The following is an 18252-nucleotide window of genomic DNA, read 5'->3' as shown; positions in this document are numbered from 1 at the left end:
AGATTGATAAGTGGGTGAGTATTTACTGGTTATTGTTATGATTGGGGGGGTGTTGATGTTGCCAGGTGGGTTTCTTTTGATGCTCTCATATTTCTCGTTACTTGAGATGGCAGACTTTGGTGACATTGGTATTGTTTATTTTGGGTAGTATATGATGTGTAGTAATTAGAACTGTACGGTAGTGTTTCTTTTAAGGAAAGGGAAAAGAAAAAAAAAGTAGATTTGGCTAAATTGATTGGTATGTTTGGTTTAGAATGTTTTGAGTGGCTATGTAAGTTATGTAGGAGGGATGCAATGATATGTGCAGTAGGTATAGGATTCTGGGAGATGGTTAGGATATGGTTTGGTTGTGTATATGATGCTTTGTTGAAGTCCACGGTGTCTTGGATTTTATTCAAGCAATGTCTATATATATATATTTTTTTGTTTTGTTGGTGTATTGTCTTTTGTTGTCTGGGTGTGGGAGGGAGAATTGCTTACTTTAATTACACTGACTGGATACGTTATAGAAATGCAAAATGGAATGTTGGTGTTGACCTGCTGGGATTTGCATACATGATGCTGGTTTCTGTTTGAGATGGGCCCGTTGTCTGTGTGTAGCTGGAATGTGATGGGGTTGAATTGCTTGCTTAAAAGGAAAAAAGTGCTGTCTAAGTTATGGCGGGAAAGTGTTGATGTAGTTTTGTTGCAGGAAACACACTTAGTGGAAGGTGATGGAAATCTATTGACTAATAATCATTACCGGAAAGTCTACTTGAACAACTATTCCTCTAATTCCAGGGGTGTGGGAATTATGTTTAGGAAAGGTTTCAATGGTCTTATTGACAAGGTGAGTATGGACTCTGCGGGTCGTATTATCTTGCTGGATTTGAGTATTGAGGGTAGATTGTTAACATTTGGATCTATTTATGGTCCCTGTGCGAGAGGTGGGATGTTCTTTCGGACTTTGAAAGGGGTGTTGCGTGATATGGGAGGAAAGTCTATTATCATTGGTGGAGATTTTAATTGTGTGATAGATCCTGTCTTAGACAGGTCTTCGTTATGTGGTTTCACTGGTCAGTCGTCAAGTAGGGAGTTCCGAGAATTTTTGGAAGCCTTTGATTTGGTTGATGTTTGGAGGAATTCTCATTGGAGAGATGGGGAATTTTCGTTTTACTCTCCGGTACATGACTCGTATTCGAGGCTTGAGTACATCCTTGTGTCGGACAGATTGGCAGAGACGGTTTTGGATGTGAGAATAGGGGAAAGGCACCTCTCAGATCATTCAATCGTGACTGCAAGGTTGTCAGATGTTGCTGAGCGGAAAAGTGTTTATAGATGGAGGATGAAACCATTTGTGCTGAAACATGAGGCCGCTTTGGTAGCGTTGAAAATGTTTATTACCACTTATTTTCAAGAAAATTGTGGGTCGGCAGATAGCATGATAGTGTGGGATTCCTTTAAAGCTTCTGTTAGGGGAGAGTTGATGAATTGGACTGCTAGGGTTCGAAGGGTTGAAGAAGCTAAATTGAAAGAATTAGAAGAGGAACTTGGGAAATTGCAGAGATGCTATGCATTGACAAATGATGTGAAATTGAGGACTAGAATGGCAGTGATAAAAGAAAAGTTACAAAGTGAGTTGAATTTGCAGGCAGAAAAGGGTTTGTATTATGTGAAACAAAAATATTGGGAAGGGGGAGATCGTGGAGGGAAAGTCTTAGCTAATAAACTGAGGAGTTATTCTGAGAGGGTCTATATTCAGAGGATTGTGAATGATTGTGGTGAAGTCCTGGTCAAAAGGGTAGAGATTGGAGACTGCTTTTGTTTGTTTTATGCCGACTTGTATAGGGAAGATATGGACCCACTGATGGAGGAGTTGGATAGCTTTTTTGAGAAGATTGTTCTTCCTGTTGTTTCGGAGGAAGGCAGGGAACTATTGGACAGTCCCATTGATAATGTGGAGGTTTCTTTGGCGATTGCGGAACGTGCAAAAGGGAAGTCGCCGGGAGTGGATGGTCTGACAGTAAAATTCTATCAAGAATTTGAGGAAGTGTTGTTGCCTATATTGTGTGATTTGTATAATTGTATGCTAAAGGAAGGGAGGTTATGTGGGACAATGAAGGAGGCTATAATTACCGTAATTCCGAAGCCAGGGAAGGATGTAACTAAATGCTGTAATTATAGACCTATTTCATTGCTTAACGTTGATATGAAGATTTTCACTAGGATACTGACCGCTCGTCTTAGTAAATATATGGGGGTATTGATTGAACGTTCTCAGGCAGGATTTGTGACATATCGGCATGGATATGATAACATTAGAACGTTGTTGGATGTTTTGGATTTACCAGAGTCTGAGGTCAAAGATGTTTTACTTATTTTTTTAGATGCTGAGAAAGCATTTGATAAGGTGAATTGGGCGTTCTTAAATTACACGTTGTCAAAACTGGGGTTTGGGCCTTTGTTTATTAGGGCGGTTCAGTCTTTGCAAAATGGGATAACGGCTAAGGTATGGGTGAATGGTGGTTTTTCGGAGCCGTTTCAGTTGTTTAGGGGCACCCGACAAGTTTGTCCTTTGTTCCCCCAGTTATTTAATTTGGTGTTAGAGCCTTTACTGGCGTATATTCGACAGCATATGGGGATCAGAGGTTTATGTGTGGGGGACGGAGAACTTAAAGTGTTGGCTTATGCTGACGATGTGGTGGTTCTATTGAGGAATCCTGCTGAGGGAGGTGCCTTATTGAAGGGTATTTTTGAAGAGGTAGGTAAATTGTCAGGGTATCGGATTAACTGGGGGAAGACTGTGGTGTTTCCTGTACGGTATGCACCGCTGCAGGAGCAGCTATTGGGTTGGGATTGTAAATGGGAGACTGAGTGTCAAATACTTGGATACACACCTTATTCATGATCTCAATAAATTGGTTAATCATAATGTAACTAAGATCGTAGAGACTCTTCATAGAGATATTAGGATATGGGAGCGATTTACGTTGACTGTTTGGGCTAAAGTTAATGCAATCAAAATTATTCTATTGCCGAAGGTCCTGTATATTATCCAGTCGTTGCCTTTGCTTTTCACCAGGAAAGTGTTGAGACGGTTGGATAGGGTATTTCAAGATTTTCTTTGGGGAGTAGGGAAAAGGGCCAAAATTCCACGTTATATTATGATTCGCGGTATTAAGGAAGGGGGCTTTGGTTATCCGATTCTGAAGAATTACTGTGATGGTTTTCCCTTAAAAAAAGTGTCTAGCTATTTTGTTGGCGATTTGCCCCAGGCGCCTTGGTGGGTGCAGATTGAGATGCAGAAACTACTACCTTTTGACATTACATGTTTGTATTCATTTGGAAAGTTGCCTGGGAGATTGAGGTCACTGAAAACAATTCTGGCGACAAAGGCGGCACTGACATTGCTAATAGTGGGAAATGATCAGGGATTATTTGTATACAAAGGGGCCTCTCTTTGGCTCAACCCAGGGCTCCAGATTAATAATAAACCTTTGAATTGGAGAGGCTGGATTAGTAGAGGCATTTTGAAGGTTGGAGATGTTTGGGGGGAGACTGGAATAGTTTCATTTGAGAGGCTGGTAGAAAAGTTTGGGTTGCAAAATAGAGAGTTGAGGAGATATTATATATTGGTGGATTTGGTATCGGAAAGGGTTTGAATGTTGGAAGTGCCGATATTGCAGGAGCCTGAGGTTCTTAACCTATTAGTCTGTGGACTGCGTAACGTGTCTGACATTTTGTAATTTATTAAGTTAGATGTGCGGTGGACTGATTCGTGGGATATATTGAGGTTGGCATGGACAGAGGAACTGGGTAAAGAATTGACCTGAGTTGAATGGGAAAGGGTTTGGAAGATCCCGATTAGGGCTAAAGTAGATATGCAACTGCGATATATTCATCAGAGGATTTTGGGTATAATCTATTGGACTCCATCTCGTATGTGTACTCTAGGTATGACTGATAATGATAGTTGTTGGGGTTGTGGGAAAGAGAAGGGTACGTTAATCCATATGTTATGGAGCTGTGAGAGAGTCAAGAACTTTTGGTGTGATGTGGTTGATAGGATTGATCGGGTCTGGGATATTACTTATCCAAGGAACTCATCTGCAATTATTTTGCAATTATTGACCGCGGGTTATAAAATTGATTGGGTAACATCGAGTTGGATCGCCAAGGTTTTGTTGGTGGCTACAAAACAGATATTGAAAGTCTGGAAGACGAGGAAGAAACCTTCGGTAGAGGACTGGATTTTTGAGGTGCAAGTTCTTTCTGCCTACGAAAAGACTATGTTCTGTAAATTGCACAAGGAAACATGTTATGATGAACTATGGGGGAAATGTTATGATCTTTATGGGTGAAGGTTGTTTGGTTTGATGGGGTCTATAGGTGTTGTATCTTGTCTTAAGAATGATATCGTGAGGGTGGGTGTTTGTGTTTTGTTCTGTGTAGTTGTGAATGTGGGATTGTTATTTGTGAATAGGGTTTACGGATATGTGATAGTTTCTTTGATCGAAGCTTTAATGACATGTATTTGACAGTATTACTGATTCATCTGCTGTTTATACATATGTAATATTTTCATTATTGTTGAAAATAGAAATAAAGTTAATTAAAAAAAATAAAAGAAGATTGGAGTAGAATTTAAACATGTGAAACCATTGAACCATTGTTAAAAGTTTGTAATAAACTGTAAAACAATACAAAGAAAATTTCAGGACAAAGTCCCCAGGCACTATTAGCCATAGCGACCAATCCATGGCCCCAAAACCAATAAGATAAGCAAGCTAAGTAAAGCAAAAACACTATACTGAACTCAAAGAGTCAGGTTGGGATCAAAACAACAAAAGGTCAGAGAGCAACGGGCCGGCGGTGTGTGGGGGGGGGGGGGGGGTCTGGTGTTTGTGGCTAGGGGAAATAGATGTCTATGGTGGGAAAGCAGCAAAAAGAAAATCTGTCCCAGTACCAGTAAATGCAGTATAAATGTCAGTCTTTTTGCCCAGACATTCCACTAGTGTGCAAGAAAAGGCGTCTCAGCCTGCCAGATTTAGAACACTATAAAAAGGGTTACAAATAGCACCAACATAAAGCTCTAATATTCAAACTTACTTGCTACTAGCAGCTAGGTTATCTAGACAGGTCTTAATGTATTGGTTGTAGTAATCTATTTGTTCTTCATAAAATGTAGTCTTGGAATTCAGTCCCTGGGAAGTTTGCTTGAGTTTCACCAGCTCAGTCTTACGGTGTTGTCTATATCGTCTTTGGTTTCGAATGTCCTACAAAACAGAAAATAAACATATTAGAGTGCATTTTTGCTTCTGTGTTAGGGCGGGCATCTAAAAGTATTGTAAACTGTACATAGACATTTATGATTTTACTAATGTATTTATGGGAATCCAAGGTTTTCCCATCACACTGCCACACCGGCAGTCCCTCTTATTTGGACTCTTATTGTTAAATCTGTGTATACTGTTGCATCTATAGCAAGATTGAAATTCTCTTCTACAGAACATGTGTGTACCAGAGGAAGCAAGCACACTTCCAGAGGACATTTGTTATTAATGGTGGCAGTGCTTCTGTTTTCTCCCTTTCCCTTCCTGTAGGACTCTATGGGAATGGGGAATTCCATTTTTACCAGCGCCTGACTTTCCGGACCAGCGGGTTTGGAATCCCCTGCTGTTACCGACAAGCCAGGCGCCGGTAAAATATACAAGTCAGGCGGCAACCTGCCGGTTTTACCGGCACGGTTACCGCCAGACTTGTAATGAGGCCCACTGTCTAACTTATAACGGACACAAGGTCATAGTGTGCATCTCATGTGGAAGGTACATTTGCAGAAAGCTACACACTAGTTCCTTGTTCCCCAGAGGTAGCGCCTAATCACCAGTTGAGGCCGATACCCAGAAGCTCGTTTTAGCACCTGCTTATCCAACACTTATCCCTGCAGATGAAAAAGCGCACGCTCATCGGGTTAATAGAGAGATGCATTGGAAGATGGAAAAACTGAAGGAGGAAGAGATTACCCCTGACCACACCGCACCATGACCACCTCTCTCAGCGTTCAAGACTCTGGCTAGAGGGTTCCTTGTGATAATGTCCCTGCAAAAAGGCTGTGTGGCAAAAAAGTTGCTGCAAAAAGGCAGTGGTTTGCTGGGACATTATCACTTTGTGCCTGCGGGGGATACCCCTGCTTTTAAATTTATTATTTATATTTTCTTCCCCCTTAGGGGAGTGGGGGACAGCCCCGCTCCCCTTACAAATGGTCACCATACATAATGTTGCCAATGCCTTTTCCCGGCGACCTTATGTATGGTGACCATTTGTGTGGGGGGTAATATTACCAGATACCGGCTAGAGCACACATCCCAGCGGCATAGGTCCAGATGAAAACCAAGTGCCTTAAATGGAGTGGAACTGCAGAAAGCATGACTCGTGGAGCAACAATCCCTGTGTGACCTGGAGAGCGACAAGCTGCAGATCCTTGGACAGCATTATTTCAGTAGGCGTGTACCATGCGCATAGTTATAAAGCCATATACTGCAGCCTACTTATGTATCCACCGGCCAGAGAGTTGTCGTGAAAAGACTGGTGCAGCAAGAGTAGGCAGGAAGAGTATGCCAAAGACAGAAAAGAGTTTTGGAAAGACACAATCTCAGTACTTCTGGATTGTTGGTTCTACATCCAAGCTCTGCCCGTTACAGACTACAAACAAAAAAGGCCATGCTTTTTAGGATGATTTGGTGTGGCCTTCAACGGACGAGAAAATAGCAATTCTGGGGTGTTTTAAACCCCCCCACCCCCATTAATAGCCTCCCACATTGGCAGGATTTACATTTAATTGGTGAGTTTCACTGTCAAAATCGCCTTTCGTGCCCCACTTTTCACACTTCTCTCACCACACAGATACACACTTAGCTTCTTTCAGTGCCAGCATCTTCCAGGCTGCTAGGAAATCGGGCTGGTGTGCAGCATGGGAATGGACCCTGAGCTTCTCAGGCTTGAGTTTACGATCCTTTGTGCCCACAATCATTAGATAGCGGGCAACCGATTATAAACAGGCGATATGCGTCTCAGAAGAAATGAAGGGTGAGCAGAGAAATATGAGCGAGTGCTCTGATGAGAAATCAGAATGGATGGACAAGCTGGTGGCAGCAGTGACTTTTTACCATTTTTTGGCACATTTTGTTTTAGCCTTGATATACGATATGATATAACATTTCTAACGCGCCTATACACAAGTGTTTCAAGGCGCGATAAGGCAAGGAAGGGGGAACAGAGGGAGTACAGAGACAAGGATCTTACTAGGCCAAGTGACAATGAGATTATGCAAGTGCAGGGGAGGGGGGAGGGGAAAAGTGCCAGGGGAAAGGGGAGTGGGGCAGTGCAGTACATGGGATCAAAACAATAAGAAGTGCGGCCAGCAGGTGGAAGGTGCAAGGGAAAGTGCAAACAGCAGGTGTCCAAAAGTGCAGTTACGGGGACTGCAGGGTTACAGACACAGACCCAAGTGCAAGCGTTGGCAGGAGGCAGTGCACGTGTGCAAATGGGTGGGCAGGGACCTTGTCCGAAATCAGAGGATAGCCAGGTGACCAGTGCAGTATCAGACAGGAAACCAGCAGGGTAGAGGAAGAGAGAAGGCAGAAGCAAAGAGGAAGGTCTTGAGGTGCTTCCGGAACCAGAGATGGTTCTCCTCAAGTTTCAGGGAGGCTGTTCTTCAGGGAGACCCCAGCCGAAGAAAGAACTACCGCCAACTTGTTGCTTGGAGAAGCGACTGACCCTGAGGGAGGTGGAGGAGCGAAGAGCTCGAGTCGGAAGGTATTTACAAAGGGAGAGTTGGAGGTATTGAGGACCCATAAGGCCTTGTGGATAAAGCCTTACCAAGTTTACTGCGTTTGGCTACTTACTGTGGCTAGTGGTCAAACATGGCCAGGCCACGCATTTTTTTGTTTTGCTCGTCCTTTGGCCATCTTGCCTTTTAGCCTTCTTCCCCGCCAGTGAGGCCAGGAAAATCCTTCCATGCACTTCCAGTGCACGGGAAAGCAGAGGCTTTGGGCAGGCTGTGTGTGTTTGCTGCCAGGACGTGGGCTGGTCCCAATCCACAAACGTTTGCCACTGTGTCTGAGTGGAATACATATGTTTTGCTGACAGTGGGGGGCTGGGGAGAGAGAACGAGAGAGAGAGAGAGAGACAGACAGTCTGTCATTGGCTCATGGGAGTTTCAGCTCTTACCTGGCTTTTTGGATAAGAAGAGGACTCCTGCACCCACTCTAGGGAGATCCTGGAAGAAACTGAAGGAGTCAAGACTGCTGTCCAGCTGAAAGACCCACGTGGAGACCGGAGACCTGTTGGAAGGCAGCCTGGCAACCAAATTCTGCTGCTGTCCTGGGAGAGCCTTGTATTGGAGGTAATCTTCAGCAACCCTGCCAAGGAGCTGTGACCCTTGGAGTAGAGGGAACATCCTTTCAAGACGTCAACGCAGAGTCCTACAAAGAAGAGCCTTCAGAAGTGCCCTGGACCACCCAGTGGCTGACTAGCTCGGAGTCTGGGCTACCGTGCTGCAGACATCGCCATTCTGAGTTGAAACCTGGAAGATCTACAGCTTGTGCTACATGACTTATCTCTGCGAAGGTTTGTGGTTCTAGCATACAGGGGGGACCAGAGATAGGAGGGAAAGTCTGACTGCAGCAAGTGAATCCGTTCATCGGTGGCCGTCATCTGAAACTGCTTCCCTATGTCCAGTACTGTCTTGAGAGGGGTCTTGCATCATGTTCTTTTACATTTCTTCCCTGGAAGATCTTGCACCAGCAATAGTTCACGACCAGAAAACTGGTTGAACCTGCAACCCCTGGGAATCAAGGGCTGAGGCTGATGGCGGGAAAAGCAACCTTGGGCCTGCTTCAACCTACCTGCCAACTCCTGTGAAGAATCGGTGTATGGGGGGTAAGCTGTAGCAACTCTTACCTGAACCCCTAACTCCCTTTAAATGTTTTGGCAACTTTTAGAAAAGTTTGTATTAATTTGGCTTCGCCCAGTGCTTGTTCACACAAGCACTCCGAAAGTTGGGAACACGGTTATTAGTTAGATTAACTCGTCCCCTAACCATTGGAACTATCCACTGGACCTCAGAGACCCTAACTTTTTTTTCCAGCTTCACAAAACTGTATGGAACCTTATTGAACTTATGGGCACAAGGCCCCATACATTTTAGGGATGGACTTCTGAAGTTAGGATTGAATCCCTCTGGACCTGTAGTGCCAATACTAATCTGTACCTTCTTTTTCAGTGGTTTGATATGTATTTTGCCCTATTCTAGTGATTGTGTATGTGTATCATATTTTTAGTGTTGTGGGATATAACCAGTTAGTAGTCATTTTTCACTGTTATTTGGCCATTAGTACCAAAATATTTTTATATCCGTTTGTCTAAGTGTGTTCCTGGACTGCTTCACTGTGTGTGCTCATTGTGTACCCCTTACATGCTCACCACCTTTTGAGACTTAGCCTAGACCACTCGCCTTCCTACCTTGAACTGGATTAGCTACAGTTCCCAAATTTGTACCTGTCACAATACTAGGTTGGCCTTCTATGCATCTGTCCACCACATCAGAGTATAGAAAATCAGCCCGAACAGTTGTGGGACTCTGGGTTCGGGTGGAGCTCCCGACCTTCCGACTGGGATAGGAGGTCTGGTCGCTGAGGCAACCGAAGAGGTGGGCAGGTGACAAAGTCCTGAAGTTCTGTGTACCTTGTTCTCCTTGCCCAATACAGGGGGGGTGGGGGGATTGGGGCTAGGGGGGGGGTCGGTGAGAGATTAAGATCATAGTCATTTGAAATCACCTCAGCCTCCTGAGAACCCAGGGGATGACTGAATGGCGGGGGGAGGCATAGTGGAGGTCGAAGACCCACTCCACCAGGAAAGCATCCCACACTGCGGCTTTCACCAGGAATTCCCTCGGACAGAACTGTTTGCACTTCCGGTTGGACCATGTCGCAAAAAGATCCACTGATGGGGTACCCCACTGAGTGAAGATCTCCTCGAGAACTTCCTGACACCTTCCTCTTGTGTAAGATCAAGCTTGGCATGCACAGAGAATCCACCAGTACATTCTAGGTCTCCGCCTGATGCACTGCCGAGACAGTGATCTAGTTCTCCAGTAACCATAACCACATTTGTATTGCCTCCTCGCATAGAGGCAGCAACCCGATACCTCCTTGCTTGCTCAGGTAGTGCATGGCCACTGTGTTGTCCATCATAATCAGGACACAATTCCCTACGAGAGGGGGCACAAAAGCCTTCAGTGCTAGCCCGATAGCTTGCAGCTCCAGCCTGTTGATGTGCCAAACGCTCTCCATAACGGTTCCAATGGCTGCTCACCTGCAGATCTTTACAAAAGTAGGCTCCCAACATTTGTTGACACATTCACAACTAATTGAATATGTAGACAGAAAAAAAGTAACAGTAACACATACATATAAAGAACCTGAGACCATGGGGGGGGGGGGGGGGGGAAAGAGTCTATATGTAGCATTCCCTCCTATAGGCAGTATTCCCGAGGAGATTTATATCCTTCTGGACATCAATGCATGACATAACATAACAGAAATGTGTGGAAAAAACATAGCAAAACAGTAGAATAAATAAAACAAAGAAAATCACACGTAGAATCGAAAAGATTAGCTTGTGATAGACACACTGTATATTTGTATACTAATGTGAAGATTCAATCAATAGGTTGTGACTGCGCAGAAAGCGATTAAAGCCTTGCATCATTGTCTGTCTAGTCCAACTGCAGATTTGATCATACTGCAGGTCTACGTCAAAGAAATAAACGTTAAACAAGTCTCATTGTTAGGGGGCGTGGTAGTGTTTAATGCACGCCACTGCGACCGTGGCTGCCTGCCAGTCCCTCTATCCGGTATGACATTTCGGCGTTTGTCCCTTGCTTGACTGTTGTCTTCTTCAGGACCTGTTAAATTTCTTTTGGGGGTGGGGGGAGTGGGGAGGCCTGTGTACAAACATAGGCTATAATTTGTATGTTTGTTAAGGTAAAAAAAATACAGTATAGGGGAGGGGGTTCGGTCAGCATTAAGGAACATACTGACCTCTGTAATGGTTAGAAGGGGGGCAGTTTGATGGACCACTGGGGGTGTGTGGCTTCGATGAACAGTACACTGTACAGCAATGATTCCTGTGAGTGGAAAAAAATAAAAGACATTGGGCCTCATTACGACCCAGGCGGTAAGGGGTTAACGGCGCCATAAAAGGTGGTGGCCCCTTACCGCCTAATTACGAGGTACCTTTGTGGGTCCCTACCTCAACGGCTGGTTTTACCAGCCGTTAAGGATTGGACCTGCAAAGTGACCTTGGAGGTAATTACGGTAATGCAATTTGCGGTACCGTAACTACCGCCTTCCCCATTTCCATTGAGCCCTATGAGGGCAAGAATGGGGAAGGGCCAATGGTGAATGGGGAATTACCACCCCGCCAACCTTGGAATGGGGTGGTAATTCCGCCATTCACCATGGCGGAATCGGTAAAATACTGGCAGCAACCATGGCGCTACTAGCGCATGGTTACCGCATGGGTCGTAATAAGGCCCATTGATGTATATGTCATATATGCCTAGTAGATAGGACGCGGTCTGTGCCCTCTGACACAGATTAGCCTCTAGGCAGAAAGGAAGTAGGGCTAAGGCTCACTGTGCTTATCCAGGCTTGATCTGTAGAGCGGTGGAGATGGTGGAGCTTCTACTAGAGGGATTACAACATCTTCAAATGGGATATTGCCTGCTAATTGCTGGGGCTGCAGAATGTCTTGCCCAGGGTTCTTGATAGTCTGAGTTCCACCGGGTGTCTAATAAAGGTGGGTCACGGTTGGGAGCGGGGCTTCTGGAACTAAGGAGCTGCGTGTGCAGATATCCGGCCAGGGCAACTATATGGAAAAAAACAAGAGACGGAGGGTCTACGTGTGAGCGGGATACGCTGCATGAAGTGAGCATATATCATGCGCTCTCCTAATGGTAGAAGGGGTCTTACCAATAGCACATTTGTTGTCCTGCAGATCTTCGGAGTGAGCACCCCAACCCTTCAGTGACGCATCGTGATCACCCTGGTCCGAGGCCACAAGGGTACCCCCACCATATTGTTGTGTCTGCTGGCCCACCAAGAAAGATCATTGGCCACCAACCTAGACACCTTGAGATCATTATTCACGGATCGGAAGCACTGGGAGCACTGACTTATTAGCCAATGTAGAAAACATATTCTCAGCATGGCCTATGGCACCAGAAAGATGCAGGACGCCCAAATTTCCAGAAGGCAGAGGAAGACCACCGCTGGCAAGCCGGAGTGGTTCTGGAACAGATCAACCATCTGTTTTACATGGGTGACTCTCTCCTCTGGAGGGAAAGCCTTCTCTTCCCAAGTGTCCAGGACTGCTCTGACTCTCAACCAGCCCAAGTATGGGAACACATGAAAGCTGGATCTCCTCAGGTGAGCCACTACTACTGCAATCAGCTTGGTGAAAACTCTGTGAGCGGAGGTCAACCCAAAGGGGAGCACCTTGAACTGGTGGTGCTTGTCCCCTATGAGGCATCTCAACAATGTCCTGTGCCGGGTGTGAATAGGCACATGGAAGTAAGCATCCTGAAGATCCAACTACACCAACCAATCCTGAAACTGAAGAGCCTGGAGAATCTTAGAGCCTCACCATCTTGAATTTGTCCTTCCCCAGGTACTTGTTCAAGGCCCCAAGGTCCAAAATGGGACGCAATCCTTCTCCCTTCTTGGGCGACAGGAAATAGTGGAAATACCTGCCCGACTTTCCATGGTTCCCTTCAATAACAGGGCTCTCAGTTCTTCCAGGAGCTCCTGTTCCAGTTGCTGAGGGGTGGTCTGTGACGGCCTATGCAAGAAATGCAGACATTAACCCCATTGGACGAGCTGCAGTGACCAGATCTCTGTTATCTCTCGCCACTTTGGCACGTGCTCTCCAATCCTCCCACCAGCCGGGGAAACATGTGGGGAGAACTCAAAGCGGTTTTGAGGCCAGAGTCGATCCCACCACCGCTGTCAGAGGTTGCTGGCCCGTAGAAGCTCCCCTGCCCCTCCCAGAGCATGAGAAACGCATATGTGCCTGCTTAGGTTGCGGGGGCTGAGTCTTGCTTCCAAACAAGGCAAACGGCTGGTAACCGCTACCCCTGGAGGCAAAGCTGAAGGAAGGTTTTGCTGGTCGCTTAACAGCCAGGCCCAGCAACTTTGCAGCCACCTTGGAATCTTTAAATTTTTCCAAGGATTCATCAGCCTTGGGGCCAAAGAGATATTCGTCATCAAAGACAATGTCCAAAAGCTAGTTCAAACATTAGGGGCAAAACCTGATCAAGTAGGCTTGCCTATGTATCATTGTTGCTGACCCCCCATCGTCCTACCAAAACAATATGCTAAATCTAGACCGGTTGGAAGAGCCTGGCAGGATACCCCTTTGCCATCATCCACCTAGTGGTGAATCCCCTCCTGCATTTCCCCATGCAGGATGTACGCTGCCACTTTCTGACTCATCCTCCAGGCGGACGTGTGTATTTGGCAAACGCATAGGAAGTGTTAGTCTTCAGAGCCATACTGCCAGCTGAGGACATTTTCTTCGCTGAGGCGTAATTTTTTTGATTCTGTCCATTGGAAAATTAGAGGTGGATGTAGAAGGCCTAGTGGAGACTGTGGCCACCTGGACTACTAATCCTTCTGCTGTTGGATGGGTAGATAGGTAGAAGGGGTGCCCTCTTGCCCGCTTGAATTTTCTTTTTTCAAACTTGGAATCCACTGGGGGAAAAGAACAAGGTATTTGCCACAGTGTGGCGATTGGGTCAGCAATTGCCAAGTTAAATGGCATAGCCCTTTCTGTCGGTGGGCCCGCATCCAGGATGTCAGTGAGCTCATAATACAAAATTGTCTCAGGAGGCATTAGCATGGCCACAGGGGTAGAACCTTCACCAGAGCAGAACTTAACTCTTTCCTCTAACAAATCAGAGTTGTGCCGATGACTATGTCAACGTCTCTTTTTGTGGGAAGAAGGCGATGAGGAATGAATCCAGGAGCGCAACACCCTTTTGGACTTTTTACAGTGCATTCCCTCTTTCCTTGGGTCTTCAGTCTCATGGCTGGACGACCTTGTAGCAGATTGAGCCGGCAACTTCGACAGAGGACTTCCCACCTTCAGTTTAGCAGCCCACTCCCTCAAAGATTTAGAGTTCATCTTTGGACAAGAACCACAGCCCTCGATCATGTGGACAGCGCCTATGCACCAAATGCAAACACTGTTTGGGTGAGTCAAAGACATTTCAGAATTACAGTATGCCCAATGGTTTCAGAGCTATCATTGCGATCAAATAAATGTTGAATACTCAACTGAAAATTTAATTAAAATGACAAGGAACATTCACTGACAAGAAGAGCTGTTCCTCAAGCAGCGTGCCGAATGCGCAGAAAAAAGGAACTGAGGTACGCGGGCGTAGTGACGTAGAGTCAAGACAGATCGACAGCCAAGTGGAGATGCACTACATTCCCTGTTGAAGTTTTCCAAGCAGCTGACGCTGGAAGAGATATCTATCTGATGAGGAATCTGTGGGAGAAAAGCAATCCATTGAAATTTTATTATTTGGCCATTCGAGATGTGTGGAGATCTCTAAGGGGTAGTGATGGGGGATACACGTACATTTAACATTTCCAAGGATTCATGCTCAGAATGGATTACATCTGGGTGTCGGCTACCTTAATGGGTTGAGTGGGCAATGTAAATCTAGGGACCATTTCCCAGTATGATCATGCACTTGTTTTGGTGACTATAGCAACTCGGAGACATGGGCGTGGTCTCTGGAGTTGGAAGTTTCCTTTTGAATTAATGAAAGATTCAGTCCAGGTGGAGAAAATTGGGGCCAAGATAGGTTTCTTCTTCTTGGAGAATGATGCGCCCGAGATTTGTCGGGATTGTTTATGGAATTCTTTTAAGGTAGTTATTCACTGAGAACCTATTGCTGCTAAAGGAGGGAGATGCAGTGGGGCGCTATGAAAAAAGGACTAGAAGAGCAGTTGAAGGAAACAATGAATGTGATGTCAGTTAAGAAAACAGGTTGCTGCAAAAGATGCTTCACTCCGTCCAGGATCCACTGGATTTACTTTGCATGCGAAGGGCAGAGACATCTATTTGTAAAGCAGAAGTATAACATGAGTGTGAATAAGGCAGACAGGTTATTAGCTAGACAGCTACAAGGGTGTATGGCTGCTCAAATATTTTTTTTAATAAATAGGGGTGGCAGAGACTTAGTCACTAATGGGTCGATCATCAATGCTTTTTCAGATTTCTATGAGTCTGTACATATCGGAGGTCAATATGTCCCCTTTACAGACCGAATACTTCAATGGCCTTTCTTTACCGAAGTTGACAGCATCAGCAAGAAACACTAGAAGCAGATATCTGAGGAAGAAAGGGCAAAGATGATTAATTCTCTACCGCTTAAAATGTCTGGCCATAGTCCAGATTACTCCCCCCGGTTGGCCCAACTTTTTAATTACTTTAAGGCGGAGGGGGGCCATTCACCCTCCATTGGAGGAGGCGATGATGGTGTTTTTTCCTAAACGTTGGGTCGTACAGGCCCATTACCTTAATACAGATGCTAAGTTATTCACAAAAATCCTGGCAAACCATCTGGCCCCATTTCTCTCTACGCTGATCACACCTGATGAGTCTTGTTTTATTCCAGCTTGGGTGTGTCACTTTATTGAAAATGTTGCCTTGACAGGGACCACAGCAATTCTGTTAAGGCTTGACGCTGAGAAAGCATTTGACCGGGTAGAATAGTGCTTTCTTTTTAATACTCTTGAACACATGGGGTTTGGCTCCAATTTTATTAACATGGTCACCGCAAATGATTGGTCTTCTTCCATACAACGTTAGATCAATGGATGATTGTCCAGGACAAGGATGTCTGCTTTATCCCTTATTCCATGTATTATACTTGGAATTTCTTTTGGCCAAGATTCGGATGTCCAAGGCAGTAAAGAGAATAGATTTTGGTGGCGGCACAGAACGTAATTGCTTTAGCGAACGACATGCTGGTAGCTTTAACGGACCCAGCGGCATTATTAGATGCATTGTGTAGTGTTAAGGGACTTGGGTATGAGAGAAGCCTGAGGGTATTCTCACTTCTGCTTCCCTTGGGTCCTCTTCTCAGGTGGCCTGCGAAAGGCCATGACTCTTGGATACTGACTCTAGGGCTGGAGAAGAGAGGGAGGATCACTTGGGTGGAGGGTCCTTGAGAGTTGGGAGTGAGACATACACTCAGGCGAGATGCATTTTGGGAAGGAACCTCTATCCCAAGAGCAGTTATGGGATATTGTTACCCATGTCCCATTGGCCAAGGAAAAGATGTGAAGTACCCCAAGTTTAGACGTACCAGGAAACGAGAAAGAAGGGTTAAATGTGAAATGGTTGAGAAAGGTACACCCTCACACCCCCTTTCCTAGTGATGATCAACATAACGCTGCCCAACTTTTATGGGCTATTACAAGCCAGTTTCCCCCACATACAACACCTGACCGTACCGACACGAAGAAGAGGCAACAGAGTGATGAAGATTACCTCTTTTCACCACTTTTGTACTGGGACGACGAAGATGCCCGCAAGGAGCTGGAGGGTCCGGAAGATCCCTCTAATTATGGTCAGGCAGAGCCAATCAGGTTTTCACACCTGCAGCCTTGTGAAGGGGCTGCAGGTGTATAAGGGGGGACTAACCCAGCAGCTAAGAGAAGGAGCAACAGGGAGACCGAAGTGTGGAGGAGAAAGCTGTGGAGGTCCAGGAGGAAGAACGAGGACGCCAGCAAAAGACCCAGAGGACTTGTGGGACCCAAGGTGAATGGGCTTTGTAATTCCCCAGAGCCTAGGAGCCTCCAAAGCTCAGCACAAGCAGCAAGCTGCTGGAAAGTGCAGAACCCAGAGGGTGTGGTCTGCATCTGAAAACAATAGTTCGAGGTGCCAGCATGAAGGAGAAACTATGCAGCGAGCGAGTGAGGCTCGCAACGGTGGGTTTCCCGGCTTCTGGAGCTAAAAGGCGGCTGCGGGAACCATCGGACGAACACAAAGGAGGCTGGCAAGTGTTGGAGAGACGCACCAGCACCGGGAAGCTGCTAAAGTCTATGAACCTTAACAATTGAGCACATACTGAATACCGAACTATATGAAAACTTAACCTTGTACCAAACAAACACATTGAATATCAAACTCACTAATGGTTTGGCTTTGAAGCAGACAAGTGTACCGTTTAAACCGAATATAATAATTCAACCATTATGAATCTATGTTGCACAAGTTACATTTAACCTGAAAGTTGAAGATATTAAAGGCTGAAGGAAGCCTAAACCATTAACTTTAAGGTCTGTGCAGTGTGGCAAAGCTACAACTTGACAAGGGGTGTGTGATACATGGTGGCAGAGCCACGAGGCAACTAAGGAGAAGCCAGAGGAATAAAAGAGTACACCCTAAAGCCAAGAAGGCAATAAAAGGAGTCAAGTGAAGGTGACTTGGTGCACAGGAGCCAGTGCCAAGAAACCGGTGTGTTGGTTAAGGAGCCCAGGGATCCTGGTTGCGAGACCTGTGATGGGTGGACTGCGAGGTCTGATAACTGCGCCTAGACCAGAGAGCCCTGAATGATGAAAACTAAAGGACACCACGAAGCAAGTGAAGTCTTGGGGAAAGGAATCCTGAGGCTTCAGGTATTACACTTGTTCTCTTGGGAACAAAGTCCTGAAACCCTTTTGTTTGGACTGTGCAACTTAAAGCTTGGGGAAGAAAACCCCAAGCATTGGTTTTGAACTATATAACCTTGAACTGGAGAAGGTGAACCTTCATACTTTTTGTTACTGGAACTTTCATATGCTTGTGGAGGACTTACATCTGCTTGGGGAATCGGAGCTCAAAGAAAGCTGTGTGCTGGAAGAAGCTCAGAACTTTGCATCAAACACAGTTTCTTTTGACTTGATATCCCTATACATTTATTGGTACTAGTTTTGTTCTGGTAGGGAAATCCCACCATAGCATAGGGCAAGTTAGGCTTTCAACCATGCAGACATTTAAGTGAACAAATATCTTTTGTTTGAACTTTAAGTCTGTTGTCCGTGTCCTCCTTCATGATGCCTTCCCAGGTGACACAGCGTCGCTAAAAATAAATATACAGGTCAGGAATTTTGGATTTGGTGGGGATGCACATTGATGACCCGAAGGCTGCAC

The 18252-nt window shown here is 45.5% G+C and overlaps 1 protein-coding gene across 2 annotated transcripts in view; it reads right to left on the bottom strand.

Moving 5' to 3' along the window:
* IQGAP3 (IQ motif containing GTPase activating protein 3) overlaps positions 1-18252 on the bottom strand; it is a 1503259-nt gene that overhangs the window by 88795 nt on the left and 1396212 nt on the right. For both annotated transcript variants that reach the window (XM_069607146.1, XM_069607147.1), the window contains exon 35: positions 5089-5255. In XM_069607146.1, the coding sequence (XP_069463247.1) occupies positions 5089-5255 (167 nt within the window). The remainder of the gene's footprint in view (positions 1-5088; positions 5256-18252) is intronic.

This window comes from Ambystoma mexicanum, chromosome 1p (genome assembly GCF_040938575.1).
Source record: "Ambystoma mexicanum isolate Mex_15411 chromosome 1p, UKY_AmexF1_1, whole genome shotgun sequence".
NCBI lineage: Eukaryota > Metazoa > Chordata > Amphibia > Caudata > Ambystomatidae > Ambystoma > Ambystoma mexicanum.
The sequence above is the reverse complement of the archived record's forward strand: the minus strand, read 5'-3'. Positions and strand labels throughout refer to the sequence as shown.